At 39.2% G+C, this 21,577-nt stretch overlaps 1 protein-coding gene across 1 annotated transcript; it reads right to left on the reverse strand.

The window, feature by feature from the left end:
• Positions 1-256: 256 nt before the first annotated feature.
• On the reverse strand, positions 257-15,565 carry LOC117724020 (mas-related G-protein coupled receptor member X2-like). The gene is made up of 2 exons (XM_034523656.2): positions 15,483-15,565; positions 257-2,665 (listed from the first exon to the last, which is right to left on the reverse strand). Exons 1-2 carry the CDS (start codon positions 15,491-15,493, stop codon positions 1,669-1,671), a joined length of 1,008 nt encoding a protein of 335 aa, XP_034379547.2. The 5' UTR covers positions 15,494-15,565; the 3' UTR covers positions 257-1,668.
• Positions 15,566-21,577: the final 6,012 nt, after the last annotated feature.

Here is a 21,577-nt window from a genome sequence, read left to right on the forward strand (position 1 = left end):
AAAAGAAAGCATTTAATTTGGGAGATCACAGTCCCAGTGATTTGTAGTGCATGACTATCATGGCAGAACACATGGCAGGAGGCTGGAAGCCAAGACACTGGAATAGTAGTTGAGAGCTTATTATCTAATTCACAGACATGGGGTTGGGGTGCAGGGAATGGTGATTTGTGAACTCAAAGACAACTTCTACTGCCTCCTCCAACAAGGCCTGAGCTCCTAATCCTGCCCAAATAATTCCACCAACAGGGTGTAAGCATTTCAATATACAAGCCTATGGTAGCCATTTTTATTCAAACCATGCACTGATATACAGCATGAGATCTTTGTAGTAACAGTGAATTACACACAGGAGTTTTTCAAAGTATGAAGATTTTGACACAAGGATGAAAAAATGAGTATTTACATGACCTTATATAGAAATTACTTTGTTCAATTATAACAACCATTAAACCACATGTATCAAGCATTATGTAACAGTCTTTCAATTTTCACTCTAAATTTTAGTTTAGAACAGAAATATGGACAGCATATTTACCTCTGAAGTAAAAACTTTTGATTGGAGTGGAAGTGAAAATTATGAGATATAAGAGATTATTTGTGTCTTGATTAGGTTCTGAGTCATGTAGCTATATTAGCTTAAGAAAACCTGCTGGTTTGTTTACTTTAATCTCTTGATATTATATTCTCTTAATTGTACTGCAATTGAAATGATCACAAACTATAGCTTTAAAACTGAAATACTGTTTTATAGAAAATTTTACTAAATTTTGCATAATTAAGTTAATAGATGCTGTGGGCTCCTGGAAATGGTATATGTTGAAAACAAGTTTGATTTCAAGGAAGTCTATTATAGGTGACCTCATTGGAAACTTGTCATGAGGGATTAGACAGCCAGAGGAGGGAGAATCATGAAAAAGTCAACACTGAACCATGGGAAGCTAAGTATGACACTGTGAAAGGAAGCACAGAAGACAGAAGCTCTCCACCTTCCCATGGGCATGGATGTTGTTGAATCTCATTATTAAACTTGACTGCACTCTTTCAATGCTGAACATGGAACACACAGTGAACTTGAAGGTGAGCACTCCACTGGGTGAATAGTGATTTAACAGATTTGTCTTGATAATATTTATTTCTTTACTAAGAAATTTATATATGAAAGACTATTTATCCATACACTTTTTAAAACCTACAGAAATTAATAAAGTCTGGGACTATAAGACATATCTATTTAACCCTTCAACAACCCTTTTAAAGTTTGCTTTAAAACAAGATTTTTTTTTTTAGTTTTGCAAAATGTAACATGGATTTAACCACCATCAAGGTAAGTGAGCAAAGGAATACAACTCTTTCTTGTACTTTCCTGAGCCTTTTGCTGAAGTAGAGATTTGTCAATAGTGGTCAACTCCTCTCTAGGACCCTATAGAGCTTACAAGGAGTCCCATCAAAAGGAGTTGATAAATACATAAGTAAGAAACCTGCAGAAATGCTATATTCAGTATTCATAACAAGTCCAGTATGAACCAACTTCTGCCACATTGACTACTTTTTCAACTGAATTAACCTTGGGTCCTGAACTAAACAAAGTTATGAAAATTCCACAAACTGATAAGGACAAAGCTTTTTTAAAAGCCATTTATGCCTGATTAAAGCAGCTCTCAGTCCCTTTCAGACTGGTTTTAGTTCTGTAGATCTTCCTGATGAACCCATCTCTCCACATTCTTCCTCATCAGGAGTGTCTTGCATGGCTCTCTGCAGAAGTAGCTTGAGAGTCTTCTGTCGGAACTGATGACGCCTAATGGAGCCAACAAGGAAGTAAATTATGGGATTGGCACAACTGTTAACACAGGACAGAAATATTGTCACTGGACCAAAACCACAATGTGAAACATAGTAAAATTTCCCAATCCACACTAAGAGGAACCAGTAGATTCCATAAGGCAGACCAAAGAGCAGGAAGACCAGCACTGTGAAAACAATGGTCACATACAACCTAGTCACAGGAATCTTGTGTAAGCCACAGAAGATAGTAATCACCAAGGCCAGACTGGACCCCAAGAGAACTACAAATAAAACAATTAACCATGCAGTAGTGATTAAATCAAATGTCTTACACCAACTTGGGCTACTGATATAAGATAGGAAACCACATTCCTTTCCTTCCACAAGGCTCAACACTAGGGACAGGACCCAAAGCAGAGTGCATATGACAGCTGATGTATGCCTTGGGCGTTGGCATCGATACCAGATGGGCCACATGACAGACAGGCATCGTTCAATGCTAATGGCACTGAGGATGTTCAGGCCACAAAGATAAACAAAGTTTAACACAACAATGGCAAATGGAGGAAATTTGATGGGAATTTCCAAGATATTGTGAAAACAATATCCAATTTGAAAGCATGTGAAGACAAAGTCAGCACCAGCCAGGTTGAGGATGTAGACAGAGAAGGCATTCCTGCGCATCTGAAAGCCAAGGATCCATAGCACTGTGGCATTTCCAACCAGCCCAACTAGGCCAATTATGAGAGAAAGAAAATTCATGGTATGAGACAGGACTGCACAAAATGAAATTCCAGTGTGGTTGCTTTCTTTCACAGCTGTGATGCTCATTTCCCAGTCTAGGATGTTTAATTCCTCTATTTGGGGACTCTCAGTGATGATACTGCAAAGAAAAACAAGAGATGAGCACATGCTGTTTACTCTCTGATTATCAGGATCACCCATAGATGTTAATGGTTTTCTTGGTTCATAAGGTGGGATAACAGAAATGTAGAGATAATTTACCAAACTCAATATTTCTGGAGCCTTAATTTAAATCTGGCTTATATTTATTTAGGCTATCTACAACCCAGATCCTGTATTGATATAAGAGTCACTTATGGTCCCACTTATTTTATACACGATAAGTGTCTCTGGCTGTTTTAAAACTTGTTTTAAAACAAACTATTTCTCAAAAAGAAATAAAACTCTCAACCCAATATTCTCTCTGTCCTAGAGCTGGTTGTTTTATGTTTTGGGAACTAAGGATCCAGAAGCATGATTAACAGCTGCCATTCTCAGTGTGGAAGGTGGGGAGGTATCAAATGGGAAAATATGGAAAACATAAAGGCCAGTTATGAAATGTATGCCAAATCATACTAAGACCAGTGTGAAAGATCCAAACCTATATGGTATCATGTCTCTGTATCCATTTCAAATTCTAAGCTAGAAAGGATGAAAGCTTTTGTGAACATTAAGCACTTTCTGTTGCCTGTTGCTATATCACAAGAATATATGTCCCCTAAGGGCACAGTGAATAGCTGAGAACTTTCATTCAACAAATTGATAAATGAAAAAAATCTCTAAAGTAGAAGTAAATTTACCATAGAAGTTTCTGCAAATATTTTAAAGCAACTTCAGTGCCACACAATACATATAAAATTAAAAAAATATTTTTCTTGATGATTCTGTCAGTGGACATCTCTATTGTAATTGAAAAAATGGTTTATCAATCTGAGAGAGAGAGAGAGAGAGAGAGAGAGAGAGAGAGAGAGAGAGAGAAATAATAATAATAATAATAATAATAATAATAATAATAATAGTAGTAGAAGGAGAAGGAGAAGAAGAAGAAGAAGAAGAAGAAGAAGAAGAAGAAGAAGAAGAAGAAGAAGAAGAAGAAGAAGAAGAAAGTGACAACAGTGCTCAATAAAAGGTATTGGGTCACACAAATACCTACAGTGCTTGAAGACAGAGATGTTCCCTTGAAGGAGGGTAATAGGAACTAGTCTATTAGGCATGCTATTTTACCTGTGGAATACCAGCATACAGCTACTGGAGCAGGAAGAATTTCATAAGTTCAAGGATAGTTTGAGTTACATAGTAAGTTCCAGAAAAGCCTAGTTTGGGTGAGAAAGCAAGCATAGAAAAAAGGGAGAGAGAGAGAGAGAGAGAGAGAGAGAGAGAGAGAGAGAGAGAGAGAGAATATTAGATCTGTGATGCAGACTAGAACACAGAAAACTAAATCCATCAAAGAGAAGCTAGATTTCCTTTATCTTCAGGAGGATGTGGCTATTGAAACATTGATGATATTCTATTCCAAGTGGTACCTTATAAGAAACAAACCTATGAGTTTTCCTCTTAGTACTGCTTTCATGGAGTCCCACACGTTTTGGTATGATGTGTCCTCATTTTCATTAAATTCTAAAAAGTCTTTAATTTCTTTATTTCTTCCTTGACCAAGTTATCATTGAGTAGAGCATTGTTCAGTTTCCACTTGTATGTGGGCTTTACATTGTTTTTGTCATTATTAAAGACCAGCCTTAGTCCATTGTGATCTGACAGGGTACAAGGGATTACTTCAATATTTTTGTATCTGTTGAGGCCTGTTTTGTGACAAATTATATGGTCTATTTTGGAGACGGCAACATGAGGTGCTGGGGAAAAGTTATATTTTTTTTTTTTAGGATGAAATGTTCTATAGATATCAGTTAAATCCAATTGGTTCATAACTTCTGTTAGTTTCATTGTGTCTTGGTTTAGTTTTGTTTCCATGATCTGTCCATTGCTGAGAGTGGGGTGTTAAAATCCCCCACTATTATTGTGTGAGGTGCAATGTATGCTTTGAGCTTTAGTAAAGTTTCATTTATGTATGTGGGTGCCCTTGCATTTGGGGCATAGATGTTCAGAATTGAGAGTTCATCTTGGTGCATTTTTCCTTTGATGAATATGAAGTGTCCCTCTTTATTTTTTTTAATTACTTTTGGTTGAAAATCGATTTTATTTGATACTAGAATTGCTACTCCAGCTTGTTTCTTGGGACCATTTGCTTGGAAGCTTGTTTTCCATCCTTTTACTCTGAGGTAGTGTCTGTCATCTTTTTCACAGAGGTGCTTTTCCTGTATGCAGAAAAATGTTGGGTCCTGATTATGTATCCAGTCTGATAGTCTATGTCTTTTTATTGGAGAATTGAGTCCATTGATGTTAAGAGATATTAAGAAAAAATGAATGTTGCTTCCTGTTATTTTTGTTATTAGAGGTGGAATTCTGTTTGTGTAGCTATCTTCTTTTGGGGTTGTTGGAAGATTACTTTCTTGTTTTTTCTAGGTTGTAGTTTCCCTCCTTGTGTTGGAGTTTTCCACCAATTATCCTTTGAAGTGCTGGATTTGTGGGACGATATTGTGTAAATTTGGTTTTGTCATGGAATATCTTGGTTTCTGAATCAATAGTGATTGAGAGTTTTGCAGGGTATAGTAGTCTGGGCTGGCATTTGTGTTCTCTTGGGGCCTGTATGGTATCAGTCCAGGATCTTCTGGCTTTTATAGTCTCTGGTGAGAAGTCTGGTGTAATTCTTGTAGGTCTGCCTTTATATGTTACTTTACCTTTTTCCCTCACTGCTTTTAGAATTTTTTTTTGTTTTGTACATTTGATGTTTTGATTATTATGTGGTGGGAGGTATTTCTTTTCTGGTCTATTTGGAGTTCTGTGGGCTTCTTGTATATTTATGGACATCTCTTTCTGTAGGTTAGGAAAGTTTTCCTCTATAATTTTGTTGAGGATATTTACTGGTCCTTTAAGTTGGGAGTCTTCATCCTCATCTATATCTATTATCCTTAGGTTTGGTCACCTCATTGTGTCCTGGATTTCCTGTATATTTTGGGTTAGTAGCTTTTTGTATTTTGCATTTTCTTTGACAGTTGTGTCAATGTTTTCCATGGTATTTTCTGCACATGAGATTCTCTCTTTCTCTTGTAGTTTGTGTGTCTATGACTCCTGATCTTTTTCTTAGGTTTTCTACCTCCCGGGTAGTCTCCCTTTGTGATTTCTTTATTGTTTCTACTTACATTTTTAGATCCTGAATGGTTTTGTTTAATTCCTTCACCTGTTTGGTTGTGTTTTCTTGCAATTCTTTAAGGGATTTTTGTGTTTTGTCTTTAAGGGCTTTTACCTGTCTACCTGTGTTCTCCTCAAAGAATTTGAGAGTGTTATTTATGTTATTCTTAAAGTCCTCTATCACCATAATGAGAAGTGATTTTAATTCTGAATTCTGCTTTTTGAGTGTGATGAGGTGTTCAGGGCTTGCCATGATGGGAGAGCTGGGTTCTCATGATGCCAAGTAACAATGGACTCTGTTGCTTAAGTTCTTCTGCTTGCCTTTTGCCATCTGTTTAATTCTAGTGCTACCTGAATTCACTCTTTCTGACTGGAGCAGGACTTTCCAGTTGTCTTGCTTGTGTCAGAACTCCTCAGGGTTCAGATGTCTCTGTGATCTTGTAATCCTGTGCTCTAGTTGTTCTGAGTGCAGTGGCTCCTCTAGGATGTCTCCGACAGATTGGGAAAAGATCTTTAGCAATCCTACATTCAATAGAGTGCTAATATCCAATATATACAAAGAATTCAAGAAATTATACTCCAGACAACCAAATAACCCTATTAAAAATGGGATACAGAGGTAAACAAAGAATTCTAAACTGAGGAAACTCCAATGGCTGAGAAGCACATAAAGAAATGTCCAGCATCCTTAGTAATCAGGGAAATGCAAATCAAAACAACCCTGAAATTTCACCTCACAGCAGTCAGAATGGCTAAAATCAAAAACTCAGGTGATAGCACATACTCTTTAGGATGTGGTGAAAGAGGAACACTCCTCCATTGTTGGTGGGATTGCAAGCTGGTACAACCACTCTGGAAATCAGTCTGGCAGTCTCTCAGAAAACTGGACATAGCATTACCTGAGGACCCAGCTATACTACTCCTGGACATATACCCAGAAGATGCTCTAACATATAACGAGGACACATGTTTCACTATGTTTATAGAAGCCTTATTTATAGTAGCCAGAAGCTGAAAAGAACCCAGATGTCCTTCAACAGAGGAATGTATACAGAAAATGTGGTAAACTTACACAATGGAGTATTACTCAGCTATTAAAAATAATGAATTTGAGAAATTCTTAGGTAAATAGATGTAACTAGAAACTATCATTCTGAGTGAGTTAACCCAATCACAAAAGAACACACATGGTATTTTCTCACCAATAAGCAGATATTAGCCCAAAAGCTTGGAATAGCCAAGACTTAACTAAGAGACCACATGAAGCTCATGAAAAAGAAATACCAAGTGTGGATGCATTGGTCCTACTTAGAAGGAGTAACAAAAATAGTCAAAATAGCAAATATGGAGACAAAGTGTGGGACAGAAACCAAAGGAGGGTCCGTCTGGAGACCATTCCACCTGGGTATCCATCCTATGTACAGTCACCAAAGGTAGACACTGATGTGGATGGCAGGAAGTGCATGCTGACAAAAGCCAGATATAGTTGTCTTCTTAGAGGTCTGCCTGAGTCTGACACATTCAGAGGCAGATGCTCAAAGCTAACCACTGATATGTTCAAGGATTTCCCAATAGAGAAGTTAGAGAGAAGACTGAAGGAGCAGAAAGGGTTTGTGGCACCATGAGGAGAGCAACAATACCAACCAACCAGAGCTCCCCAGGGTCTAAACCACCAGCCTAGGAGCACATAGGGAGGGACCCATGACTCCATCTGTACATGTAGAGGAGGATGGCCTTGTTAGGCATAGGTGGAAAAGGACATCCTCGGTCCCATGAAGGCCAAGTGGGGGGGAATACAAGAGTGGGGAGGTGGGAGTAGGGGCTATGTGGGGGCACATCCTCATAGAAGCATGAGGAGAGGGGATGGAATAGGAGGTTCCTAGGTGTTGGGGATATGGAGGTAAGGGGATAAAATCTGAAATGTAAATATAATATCCAATAAAAAAGAAAAAAAAGAAAAATAAAAAATTGAAAAAAGAAATAAACTTGTGTATGTCAAACTCAAATGATAAGTGTCAGGAGTAGATGACACATAAAGAATGCTGATGTTGAGATTCTTTCCCTGCACTCATTCACCCATCTTTATTAGATCTACTTATCTGGAATCCTACAGGATAATTTCCCTCCCTGCACACAATTTCTGCCTGCAGAGACTTCTGGGGCATGCCCAGCTGCCCTGAGCAGCCCATTGTAACCCTGATAACCTCCATTGTCCAGTCAATTATATACCCACATTCTTCATGCCTATTGATACATGTTAGATTTTTCCCTGCACCCATTGGTCTGACCCATGAGTCCTCTGGGGAATTCTCTCCTGCCCTGAGAGATGTGCTTTTCTCCTGAGCACCACTGTACCACAACTCTGTCTGCTTTTTCCTGTAATCCTCTATCCTCTCTTTTTTCAGAGACTTACCCAACACCTGGGAGACTTGCAACCCCTGCTGAGTTCTATTGTCTAGTCCAAGGATACATACCAGAGCCCTGCCACATTGGGAAATCAAGGTTATGCCATTTTCAAATACCTTGCACAACAGGAATATCCAGGGACAACCAGATGGATAAAGGTCAGCATAAACCACCATCAACAAAAGCCATGGAAATATGAAACCTTCAGAGAATGGCTATCCTACTACAGCAAACCCTGAATACACTAACACATCTGACTATGTCCTTAAATCTCATCTCCTGATGATAGATGCCTTTAAAGATGAAATTAATATATCAATTGAGTAAATACAGGAAAATACAATAAAAAGAGAGGCTTTTAAATAGGAAACAAATAATCTTCTTTAGAAATACAGGAAAATATAAATAGGTGAAGGAAATAAATAAAACTGAACAAGATCTGAAATAAAAATAGAAGCAATAAAGAAGCTACAATCTGAGGCAATGGAAAACCTGGGGAAGAGAACAAGACAAACAGACACAAGCATCATTAACATAATACAAAATATGGAAGAGGGTTGGAAAAATTACAAGCAAATGGATCAAGAAGGAAGCTGGAGTATCCTTTCTAATATCTAATAAAAGGGACTGTAAAACAAAATTAATCAAAAGAGACAGGGAAAGACACACTTAGCAATCATTAAAGGAAAAATCTATGAAAATTATGTCTTAATTATGAGAATCTATTCCCCAAATGCAAGGGCTCCCACATTTGTAAAAGAAACATTGATAAAGTTTAAACAATACATGCAATCCCATCCATTAATAGTGGGAAATTTTATCTCTGCATTTCACTAATTGAAACTAAAAAGATATTAATGAAACTGAACCTATATTATGAATCAAATGGACCTAACATATATCTACATTCACCAAAACACAAAAAAATATAACTTTTCTCACCACTCAAAATTGGCCATATACTTGGTCACAAAGCTACCTTATACACACACAGGAAGATTGCAATAATGCCTTTTATTATATCAGACCACCACGAATTAAAACTGGACCTCAATAACAGCAAAAACATCAGAAATTATGCACTCTCATGGAAATGGAACCACTCTCTACTCAACGATCTATGGTCAGGGAAGAGATAAAGAAAAAAATTAACATCCTTCTAGAATTCAAGAAAAAGAAAAGCCCAACATGTCAAAACTTAGGGGACACAATGAAAGTAGTTCTAAAAGAAAAGTCCATATCACTTATCACTGCATACCTCCATAAAGAAGTTAGGTGGTCCTTATAACTGAAATTTGAAAGCATATCAGAAAACTCTAGAAAAGAAAACAATCCCTTCCGGTCTGGGCCAGAGCACTGAGCATATCTTGGGTGGCAGCTCTGCCCCCACTCACACAGAACCCAGAGGAAGCAGAGCTCCCAGGAACTCTAACCCAGGCAGTATCTTAGGTAAGCAGACAGCAACGTTCACCCCAAACAGGGAGTAACTGGGACCTACAAGGACCCAAGAAGTCACTCTTGGCCCAGCGCACTGGTTTCTTCTGGTCTGGGCCAGAGCACTGTGAAGATCTTGGGTGGCAGCTCTGCCCCCAATCTCTAAGAACCCAGAGGAAGCAGGGATCCCAAGTGCTCTAACTCAGGCAGTATCTTAGGTAAGCAGACAGGAAGGCCCGCCCCAAAAAGGAAGTAACTGGGACCCACAAAGACCCAGGAAGTCACTCTTGGCCCAGAGCACTGGTTCCCTTTGGTCTCGGCCAGAGCACTGTGCAGATCTTGGGTGGCAGCTCTGCCCCCAAACTCTAAGAACCCAGAGGAAACGGGGCTCCCAGAGCTCTAACCTAGGCAGCATCCTGTCTGTGCTTGAGCACTGAGCAGATTTTGGGCCCCAGCGTATACCCCAGTAGTTACACCCACCCCACAAAGTTCTGATACAACCAAGATAATAGGAAAGATGGGCTCCAGTCAGGGACAGGGCAGGTAGCACTAAGGACATACAGATGGCAAAAGGCAAGTGCAAGAACATAAGCATCAGTAACCCAGGATACTTGGCATCATTAGAACCTAGTTCTCCCACACTAGAAAGTCCTGAATTCCCCATATCACCAGGAAAGCAAGATTCAGATTTGAAATCACTTCTAATGATGATGATAGAGGACTTTAAGAAGGACATAAATAACACTCTCAAAGAATTTGAGGAGAACACAGGTAAACAGGTAGAAGCCCTTAAAGAGGAAACACAAAAATCCCTTAAAGAATTACAAGAGAACACAACCAAGCAGGTGAAGGAATTGAACAAAACCATCCAGGACATAAAAATGGAAGTAGAAACAATCAAGAAATCACAAAAGGAGACTACATTGTAGATAGAAAACCTAGGAAAGAAATCAGGAGTCATAGACACAAGCAACACCAACAGAATACAAGAGATAGAAGAGAGAATCTCATGTGCAGAAGATACCATAGAAAATATCAACACAACTTTCAAAGAAAATGCAAAATGCAAAAGGTTCTTAACACAAAATATCCAGGAAATCCAGGACACAATGAGGTGACCAAACCTAAGGATAATAGGTATAGATGAGAGTGAAGATTCCCAACTTAAAGGGCCAATAAATATCTTCAACAAAATTATAGAAGAAAACTTCCTTAATGTAAAAAGAGAGATGCCCATAAACATTCAAGAAGCCTATGGAATGACAAATAGACTAGATCCGAAAAGAAATACCTCCCGTCACATAGTAATCAAAATACCAAGTGCACAAAACAAAGAAAGAATGTTAAATGCAGTAAGGGAGAAAGGCCAAGTAACATATAAAGGCAGACCTATCAGAATTACACCAGACTTCTCACCAGATAGTATAAAAGCTAGAAGATGCTGGACAGATGTCATAGAGACCCTAAGAGAACACAAATGCCAGCCCAGGCTATTATACCCAGCAAAACTCTCAATTACCATAGATGGAGAAATCAAGATATTCCATGACAAAACCAAATTTACACAATATATTTCCGCAAACCCAGCATTAAAAAGGATAATAGCAGGAAAGCTCTAATACAAGGAGGGAAATTATACCCTAGAAAGAGCAAGAAAGTAACCCTCTTCCAACAAATCCAAAAGAAGATAGCCACACAAAGATAACTTCACCTCTAATAACAATAATAACAGGAGACAACAATCACTGTTCCTTAATATCTCTTAACATCAATGGACTCAGTTCCCCAATTAAAAGACATAGGCTAATGGACTGGATACATAAACGGGATCCAGCATTTTGCTGCATACAGGAAAGCCACCTCAGTGCAAAGACAGACTCTACCTTAGAGTAAAAGGCTGGAAAACAATTTTTCAAGCAAATGGTCCTAAGAAACAAGCTGGAGTAGCCATTCTAAAATCTCCAGCCTGAGAACACAAAGGGGGGGGGTGACTCATGGCTCCACCTGTATAGGTAGTTGAGGGTGGTCTTGCCAGGCATAAGTGGAAGTAGACAACCTTGGTACCTGAAAGTTTGGATTCCCTAGTGTTGGGGAATTGTAAGTGCAGGGAGGTGGGAATGAGAGAATGGTGGGAGCACACTCTCATAGTAATTGGAGGGGGTAATGGGGTAAGGGGTTAGGCATCAGTGGAAGTAGAGGGCCTAGGTGCCTGACAGTTTGGATTCCATGATGTTGGGAAATTTGAGAGCAGGAAGGCAAAAATGGGAGGATGGTGGGAGCACACCCTCATAGAAACTCCCAGAATTATAGGGATTAGAAATGACAGAGGCAGGCCGCCAGAAGACTAGATTCCAGAATTCAACAAACAATTATCTTGATACTAAAATTTGTTTTGAGAATTGTGTGTTGCAGAATATATAACCTTGGTGTATCTACTCATCAGGCAAGCTGAGGAGACCTGCTCGGACCTCTGATGTCCTGGAATTCCAGCAGGATGCAGTGAAAATACCGTGTCAGAGGCTTATCAACTTAATCTTCCCCCAACCCCTCTTCTAATATCTCAACATTCATAATCAGCTTGAAGAAGTTAATGAAGATTCAGTGCCCCTATTCCCTGGGCTTGGGAACTGAGGTAATTAATATTGGGCTGTCTTTCTAGGGAAAATAGTTGTTTTGGTGGAACAGGGAGGATTAGCTAGGATTTATTGCATAGCCATAACCTACTGGTAGAAATATGTATAATTGTTATTATGATGAAGTTATAATTTATTTTTTTTCATTTTATATTTTATTTACATTTCAGATGCCATCCCCTTTCCCCATTTCCCCTTTCTAGAAAACCCCTATCCCATGCCCCCTTTTCCTTTTTGCTTTTATGTTGAGACCTGCACTAGCCCACGTTGGGGCGGCCAAAAAATATTGTGGCCTTCTCCACTCCGTGCTTGGTGGCCACTGTTTTCCGGCCCAAGCTGCCGCTCTAGTCTGCAGGTCAGGGTTCAGCAAGAGAGAGAGGACAGACTCGAGGAATGGAGACCAGACAGAGTGTGATTCAATCCTGTTTATTCTTCAGTCTCTCTTCTTCATCCAAGTCCCAAGTCTTGAGTTCCTAGTTCCTAGTTGTACTCCTTCTAGTTCCTAGTTGTACTTCTCTTGTTCTCTCCCGAGTGTCTAATGTCTACTCCTACTCCTAGTGTCTGAATCTCTGATACTCCAAATTGTTCTCCTAGTTGTACTCTCTAAAGTGTCTGATTCTCTCATCCCTCTTCTGTCTGCCTCTCGCCTTTATATGTCTCACTTCTAAGCCATGCCTTTTGGTTATGCCTTTAAATCATGCCCTTAGGTCTTGTCTCTAAATCTGATCTCTAAGTCACACTCTTAAGTCACACACCTTTAATCTCACACACCTTTAATCTCACACACCTAAGGAAAGTCCTGGGTATCTAAAGCAAGATGTTATCAGAGTGTGCTCAGCTGTTGTAGGCTATTGTAATCCAAGTCTCATGTCAGGGTATATGGCTCAAGATGGCTGCAAAGCTCATAGCCGCTTTCTGCTAAAAGTCGGCTCCCAACACTTTTATACAAATTTTTAAGTGTTAGTCAAAGGCTTTATAAGTTTGGTAATGCTCAATCAGAAGTGTAATCCAATACCCCACCTAGATATATAAACTGTCTTTGACTGGTGGAGACACGTGGACATCTGCCTCCATGCCCCCCCTTTTTCCCTCTTTCTCTCTCTCATCACCTTGCTTCTCCTCTCCTTCACCTTCTCCTCTCCTTACTCCATCTCTTCCTCTCGGTACTCCTTCCCCCTTAGCTCCTCCTACATATCACCCTTCCCGTTAAAATAAAACTTTTCTCTCAAAATACAATTAGAGCATAATTATTCCTATTTGTACCAGTGAGGTACAAGATAGTCCAAATATCCAGTCCATCATTTTGTTGACTAACTAGAACCTCTGTCATCTCTCCTAACTAAAACACTTAGTTTTGAACCTGGATTTTTCTTGGCTTAGAATAAATGTCAGCTGAAAACCTTCCACTCAGATCTTCTATCTCAAAGTAAGTAGCAAGGATTGGCTATGAGACTATAGGTCTTCAACCCCGTCAGAAATCTAGAATGACTGAGTTAACTGAAATTATGGGAAACACAAAGCTGTGAGAGAGAGCTGACCCCTGACTCCAGTAATGACACTTTTCTATACTTATTCAGAAGAACCTAGCATAACTGTCTCTTGATATACTTCATCCTGTAGCAGATGAAGGCAGATGCAGAGACCCACAGGGAAACACTAGGTGGAGTCTGGAGGCTCTTGTGGAGTAGCAGGTGAGAAGTGAGCAAGTAGGAGGGGTTAAGGAAACCACAAGAGGAACCACAGTGATAACTAACCTGGGAACCTATGGGATCACAGAGCCTAGATCACCAACCAGGGAGTATGCAAGAGCTTGACCATGATTCTCACATATTTGTAGCAAATGTGAAGTTTAGTCTCCATGTGGTTCCCCTAACAAGTGGTGTGGGGGTAGGCTGTCTCAGTCTTTGTTCCCTGCCATTACACTCCCAAAACTCTACCTGTACTCCCTGGTTGGGCTTCAGTAGGAGAAGATGTGTCTAGTCCTGCTGGAACTTGATGTCTCAGGGTGAAGTATACCTAAGTTGGTTCCTCCTTTGAAACTTTGGAGGAGAGCTTTGTAAGAGTTGGACTAGAACGAGAGGAGCAAGGCTGGGGGCCTGTGATTGAGATGTTATGTGAATAAAAATATGGATAAAACTAGTGGTAATGTTAAAGAATGCAGGGACATGTGTCACTTTACTTGCAACTGAAAACTTATCAGAAAAATAGTACCTTTCTATGCAAATGTCTAAAGTTGGAAGACTATGGAAAGATGTGTTGTATACCCTTAGAGCAAAAAACTGTCAATCAAACTGCATACCCTTCCTGATATGAAGCAGTAAGCATTTTTCTCTTGCATGTTGCTATATTACAAACAATACAAAAAGTATTGGATCTGGGAAAGGGTATAGTAGCGATGGAGGAGGAAGTTTCAAGAGATGGGGCAGCGGTAAGAGATGGGAAGTGAGAGTAATTGGAGAACATCATATACAGAAAACACATTATCAAATAACTAATGTAATCAATAAATAAAAGTTGTATGCCTGCAGCAGTGCAACTACACCTACATTCATAGTAACATCCAACTGTTTTCAGATTACTGTTGCTCCATTACTGTAGATAGAGGTTCACACTCTGATTGATTTTCTTAACTAGAATTGGAGTTAACCCCCTGTGTAAATTTTCATATATATATGTATATATATATATGTATGTATATATATATGTATGTATATATATGTATATATATATGTATATATGTCTGATAAATTATTGTTAACTGTGTTCTTCTTAGTCACTCATTTTCAGACCATCTGTTGTCTATTGAGAAAGAAATGCACAAAGAAATGAAAACCTTTCTGTTGCAGGAAACATAGGAGTCTGAGTTACTGATATAAGTGGACATTTAGAGAAGATTTCTGTACACATATGCTTGTCAAGTGAAGAACAGTGGCATAATTCTCACAATAGCAGAACACTTTTATAGTGGAGATGAGAGCAGACTGGGGAGAACTTACAAGAATTAGCCAGTCCCTTGATTTGAAGCATTCTACTCCTGCATAGTCAAAACTGCCAGCCCACACAGCTAAAATGACTTTTGCAGCTCCTGTGTTTTCAGGAAAACCTCACTGACCTTGGAATCTCTACCCCACAGTATAGATATACTGCAACAGACTAAAGAAGAATAGACAAAAACTTTGGAAAAAATAAGCTTCTTACCTTCCCTCCATTTTTTCTTATTTGAGGTGGTAAGTTTTTCTGTGTCAAAGTGAAGAGTTCCTGGAACTGGGTAGGAAACCCATCTGTAGTGCATGGATAGCAATTCGATTGGTGCTTAAAGAAGGCTAATCAGAATGTCAGAAAGCATTGTGGTTTCCTTTACTTGGATCTGCTGAAGGCTAATCAGAATGTCAGAAAGCCTCGTGGTTTCCTGTACTTCCATCTGCTGGCACATGAGTGTCACCCCTTTGAGTCATGTTCTTCATAAGAGTGTTTTGGACATTTGGCCTGGCTTCTATCTCTCATCCTCTGATCATGCTAAGCTCTCTGGCTTCCCTTCCCTGTTAGTTTCAGTTGAGCAAGAATTTACCTATTAAGTTGGTACAGTTAATTATCTTTCCCAAGGGACTTCCAAGTGCTGGGATTGCAGATAGGCTACCAACCAGCACCAATGTGGATAATAGGATTTGAACCCAGATCTTCACAATTGCAGGAAAAGGACATTAACCACTGAGTCATTCCCCAGGACTATCTAGGAACATATTTTTGTTCATCACTTCCAGATTTCAGCCCACATGCTTCCTCTCTTCACAGACCCACCCTCTCCTCCCCTCCCCCTAATAATCCATCTTCTTCCCATAAGAGAAGGGTTAAAACTCCATGGATACCACTTCATTGCTGGACTTCAAGTAGCAACAAAACTAATTACATCCACTCAAACTGAAGCCAGACAAGGTATCCAAGCTAAAGGAAAGGGTTCCAAAGACTGTCAACAAATTCAGAGACACCTTCTGCTCCAGTAGCTAGTGGACCTAAATGATGACCAAGAAGCACATCTATAAATGTGTCCAGGGCCTAGGTGATGTGCATGAATGGTCTTTATTCAATGGTTCAGTCTCTGTGGCCATCAATGGGACCAGGTTAGTTGACTCTGAAGGTCTTCTTACAGTGTCCTTGACACCTTCTGCTCTCGTAATCCATCGCCTGACTTTTCCACAAGTCTCTGTGAACTCCAACTAGTATTTGGCTTGGATATCTGCATCTGTTTCCATCAGCTGCTGGATGAAGACTCTCAGTGAACAACTATTATTCTAGGTTCCTGTTTAAAAACAGAGCAGATTACATTGATGGATTTCCGAATATTGAACCATCCCTGCATTCCTAGGATAAAGCCTACTTGATCTTGATGGATAATTGTTTTGATGTATTGTTGGATTCAGTTTGCAAGAATTTTATTGAGTATCTTTGCATCAATATTCATAAGAGAGATTGGTCTGTAGTTCTCTTTCTTTGTTGGATCTTTCTGTGGTTTAGGTATGAGTGTAATGGTAGCTTCATAGAACGAATTGGGTCGTGTTCCTTCAGTTTCTATTCGATGGAATAGCTTGAAGAGGATTGGTATTAGGTCTTCCTTGAAGATCTGAAAGAATTCTGCACTGAAACCATCTGGCCCCAGACATTTTTTGGTGGGAAGATTTTTAATGACTGTGTCTATTTCTTTAGGCGTTATGCAAATGTTTAGATGGTTTATCTGCTCCTCGTTTAACTTTGGTACTTGGTATCTGTCTAGAAAATTGTCCATTTCATCCAGTTTTGTTGAGTATAGGCCTTTGTAGTAGGATCTGATAATTTTTTAAATTTCCTCTGTTTCTGTTGTTTGTCTCCCTTTTCATTTCTGATTTTATTAATTTGAATGCTGTCTCTGCGTCCTTTGGTTAGTCTGGCTAAGGGTTTGTCTATCTTGTTGATTTTCTCAAAGAACCAGCTCCTGGTTTTGTTGATATTTTGTATAGTTCTTTTTGTTTCAACTTGGTTGATTTCAGCCCTGAGTTTGATTATTTCCTGCCCTCTACTCCTTTTGGGTACACTACCTTCTTTTTGTTCTAATGCTTTCAGGTTTGCTGTCAAGTTGTTAATGTATGCTCTTTCCAATTTCTTTTTGTGAGCACTTAGAGCTATGATTTTTCCTCTTAGTACTGCTTTCAGTGAGTCCCACAAGTTTTAATATGATGTATCCTCATTTTCATTTAAATCTAAAAAGTCTTTAATTTCTTTCTTTATTTCTTCCTTGACCAAGTTATCATTGAGTAGAGCATTGTTCAGTTTCCAAGTGTATGTGGGCTTTCTGTTGTTTTTGTCCATGTCAAAGATAAGTCTTAGTCCATGGTGGTCTGATAAGGTACTAGAGATTATTCCAATCTTTTTGTACCTGTTGAGGCCTGTTTTGTGACCAATTATATGGTCTATTTTGGAGAAGGTACCATGAGGTGCTGAGAAGAAGGTATATTCTTTTTTTTTTTTTTAGGATGAAATGTTCTATAGATGTCAGTTAAGACCAATTGGTTCATAACTTCTGTTAGTTTCATTGTGTCTCGGTTTAGTTTCTGTTTTCATGATCTGTCCATAGCTGAGAGTGGGGTGTTGAAATCCCCCACTATTATTGTGTAGGGTGTAATGTATGCTTTAAGCTTTAGTAAAGTTTTTTTTATGTATGTGGTTGCCCTTGCATTTGAGGCATAGATGTTGAGAATTGCGAGTTCCTCTTGGTACATTTTTCCTTTGATGAATATGAAGTGTCCTTCTTTATCTTTTTTGATTACTTCTGGTTGAAAACTGATTTTATTTGATATTAGAATCGCTACTCCAGCTTGTTTCTTGGGACCATTTGCTTGGAAGATTGTTTTCCAACCTTTTACTCTGAGGTAGTGTCTGTCTTTTCCACAGAGGTGCGTTTCCTGAATTCAGCAAAATGTTGGGTCCTGTTTACATATCCAGTCTGATAGTCTATGTCTTTTTACTGGAGAATTGAGTCCACTGATATTAAGAGATATTAAGGAAAAATGAATGTTGTTTCCTGTTATTTTTGTTATTGGCAGTGGAGATATGTTTGTGTAGTACCTTCTTTTACGGTTTTTGGAAGATTACTTTCCTGCTTTTTCTAGGTTGTAGTTTCCCTCCTTGTGATGGAGTTTTCCACCAATTATCCTTTGAAGTGCTGGGTTTGTGTTGAGATACTGTGTAAATTTGGATTTTTCATGGAATATTTTGGTTTCTCCATCAATAATGATTGACAGATTTGCTGGGTATAGTAGTCTGGGGTGGAATTTGTGTTCTTTTAGTGTAGTGTGATCCACTACATAAATAAACTCAAAGAAAAAAACCACATGGTCATCTCACTAGACACTGAGAAAGCACTTGACAAAATTTAACATCCCTTCATGTTAAAAGTCTTGGAAAGATCAGGAATTCAAGGCCCATACCTAAACATAGTAAAATCAATATACAGCAAGCCAGTAGCCAACATCAAACTAAATGGAGAGAAACTTGAAGCAATCCCACTAAGATCAGGGACTAGGCATGGCTGCCCACTTTCACCTTACCTATTCAATATAGTACTGGAAGTCTTAGCCAGAGCAATTAGACAACAAAAGGAAGTCAAAGGGATACAGATAGGAAAGGAAGAAGTCAAAATTTCACCATTGCACCTGGGTATTCATTCCATGGGCAGTCACCAAAAATAGACACTGATATGGATGTCAGGATGGGAATGTTGACAGCAGCCTGATAAGGTTGTCTCCTTAGAGGTCCCCCAGAGTCTGACATACCCAGAGACAGATACTCACAGCTATCCATTAATCTGATCAAAGGTTCCCAATGGAGGAGTTAGAGAGTAAACTGAAGGAGCCTTAAGGGCTTGTGGCCCCATGAGGAGAGCAACAATACCAACCAGCCAGAGCTCCCCAGGGTCTAAACCACCAGCCTAGGAGCACATATGGAGAGACACATGACTCCAGCTGTATATGTAGGGGAGGATGGCCTTGTTGGGCATAGGTGGGAGACAAGGTCATTGGTACCTTGAAGGCTGAGCACTGAGGGGGGGAATCTGAGGGTGGGGAGGAGGGCTGGGTATAGGTGGGTAAATACCCTCATAGAAGCAGAAGGAATGGGGATGGGATAAGAGGTTCCTGGGTGGTGGGGGAAATGCGGTAAGGAGATAAAACTTGAAATGTAAATATTATATCCAATAAAAGAGGGGAAAAAAAGAAAACTGGTTAGAACCAACATTCTTAATAAAATGTCAGCCCCCTTAAAAAAACTATCTTGATACTAAAATCTGTTTTGAGAATTGTATATTGCAGAATGATCAACCTTGGTGTATCTACTCAACAAGCAAGCTGGTCAGACCTGCTCAAACCTCTGAGGTCTGGGAATTCCATCTGGAGGCAGCGAATACACAGCATCAGAGGATTGTCAATTTGCTCTTCTCCCCACTCCTCTTCTAATATCTCAATGCCCATAATCAGCTTGAAGAAGCTAATGAAGAGACAGTGCCCCTATTACCTGGGTTTGGGGACTAAGCTGGTAAATGTTGGACTGTCTTTCTAGGGAAAAGGAGTGGTTTTGTGGGAATAGAGAGGATTAGCTAGGGGTTAATTGTATAGCCATAACCTATTAGTATAAATCTGTATAATTAATATCAAGATGAAGATATAAATTCTTAAATGGCACCAATTTACTTTGATTTCAAATTTTAAGGTTTTCATTGGTACGAGCCTCTTAGTGATATAAGAGTGACATGAATATTGTTACTCTCACAGGCATTGTACCAGTATAACACATTTAGGAATACAAAGCTTAGACCCAGTCCTTCTTTAACTTTTTTTAACTGATTTGAGAAGGTCAGCCTGTGAGTTAAGGGACTATAGCAAATTCATGGCTTGGAGTTTATTATAAGGGTGTTCTCTATGTTTTATTTAGAAATAGCTGAGTGGAGTTAACAGGCAACAGTCCAGATTACCTTACATGGATAGTTGGTTTTCAAAACATCAGAAATCCTTAGAATTGACATGACAAACATTTCTGTATTAATGTTCATTTTCATTAGAGACCTGTCAGCTCCGGACAGCTTTTTATATTGAATTCCAAGAAGAAATTGAGCATCCTTGGAGTTACTCCAGTAACTCCACTAGGCAAGAATTGCCACTTTCCTTCTACAGACAAATTACTGTTCAGAAAAGGACACACTTGCAGAATAGTCGACTGATTATATCTGCCTAGACAGAGTAATTAGCCCTTAATAATTTTGCAGCACTAAGGTCTGTCAGATGATCCTGGGCCAGAAGGCAGAAGAACAGATGCTCCAACGTTTTGAAGTAGAGTGAGTGTCTAGGTGTTCAGAGGTCTCTATAAATTGGCTAAGTTTTAGAAGCTATGCTTTGTGCTTCCCACAATTATAGTTAACTCAGTCATTCTGGATTTCTGACGGGGTTGAAAACTTATAGCTATTTACCGTGAGAGAAAAGATTTGAGTGGATGGTCGTCAGCTGACATTCATCCTAAAGCCAGGTTCAGACCTAAGTGTTTTAGTTAGGATAGATGACAGAGGTGCTGGTTAGTCAACAAAAGGATGGACTGGGTATTAGGACTATCTTGTACCTCACAGATACAAATTGGCATAATTATGCTCTAATTGTATTTTGAGAGAAAAGTTTCATTTTAACAGGAAGGGTGATGTGTAGAAGGAGCTAAGGTAGGTGGAGTACTGAGAGGAAGAAAAGGAGTAAGAAGAGGAGAAGAAGAAGAAGGAGAGGAGAAGCTAGGTGATGAAAGAGAGAAAGAGGGGGGAGAAAGGGAGGCAGATGTTCATGTATCTCCACCAGTCAAAGATAGTTGTTATATCTAGGTTTGGTAGTGGGTTACACCTCTGATTGAACAATACCAAACTTATAAAGCCTATGATTAACATTTTTTTAAAAAAGGTATAAATGCAAAAAGGAAAAGGGGGCATGGGATAGGGGTTTTCTAAGGGGGGGGAATGTGGAAAGGAGATGGCATCTGAAGTGTAAATAAAATATCTAATAAATAAAAAAAGTAAAAAAAAAAGCTATTATTGAGATTTAAAAAAAAACAAATAAAAACAGAGCAGAGTACCATTAATAGTGGCAGAGGTAGGCTCCTTCCCATGGGATGCTTCTTGAGTTGGGTCAGCTATTGGTTGACCATTCGTTCCATCTGTCTCTTCCTTGTCCTGTTACACCTTGTAGGTAGGTCATATTTTGGGCCAAAGGTTTTTTTGGTGGGTTGGTGTCCCCTCC

This window comes from Arvicanthis niloticus, chromosome 1, assembly GCF_011762505.2.
Source record: "Arvicanthis niloticus isolate mArvNil1 chromosome 1, mArvNil1.pat.X, whole genome shotgun sequence".
In the NCBI taxonomy this organism is placed as follows: Eukaryota; Metazoa; Chordata; class Mammalia; order Rodentia; family Muridae; genus Arvicanthis; species Arvicanthis niloticus.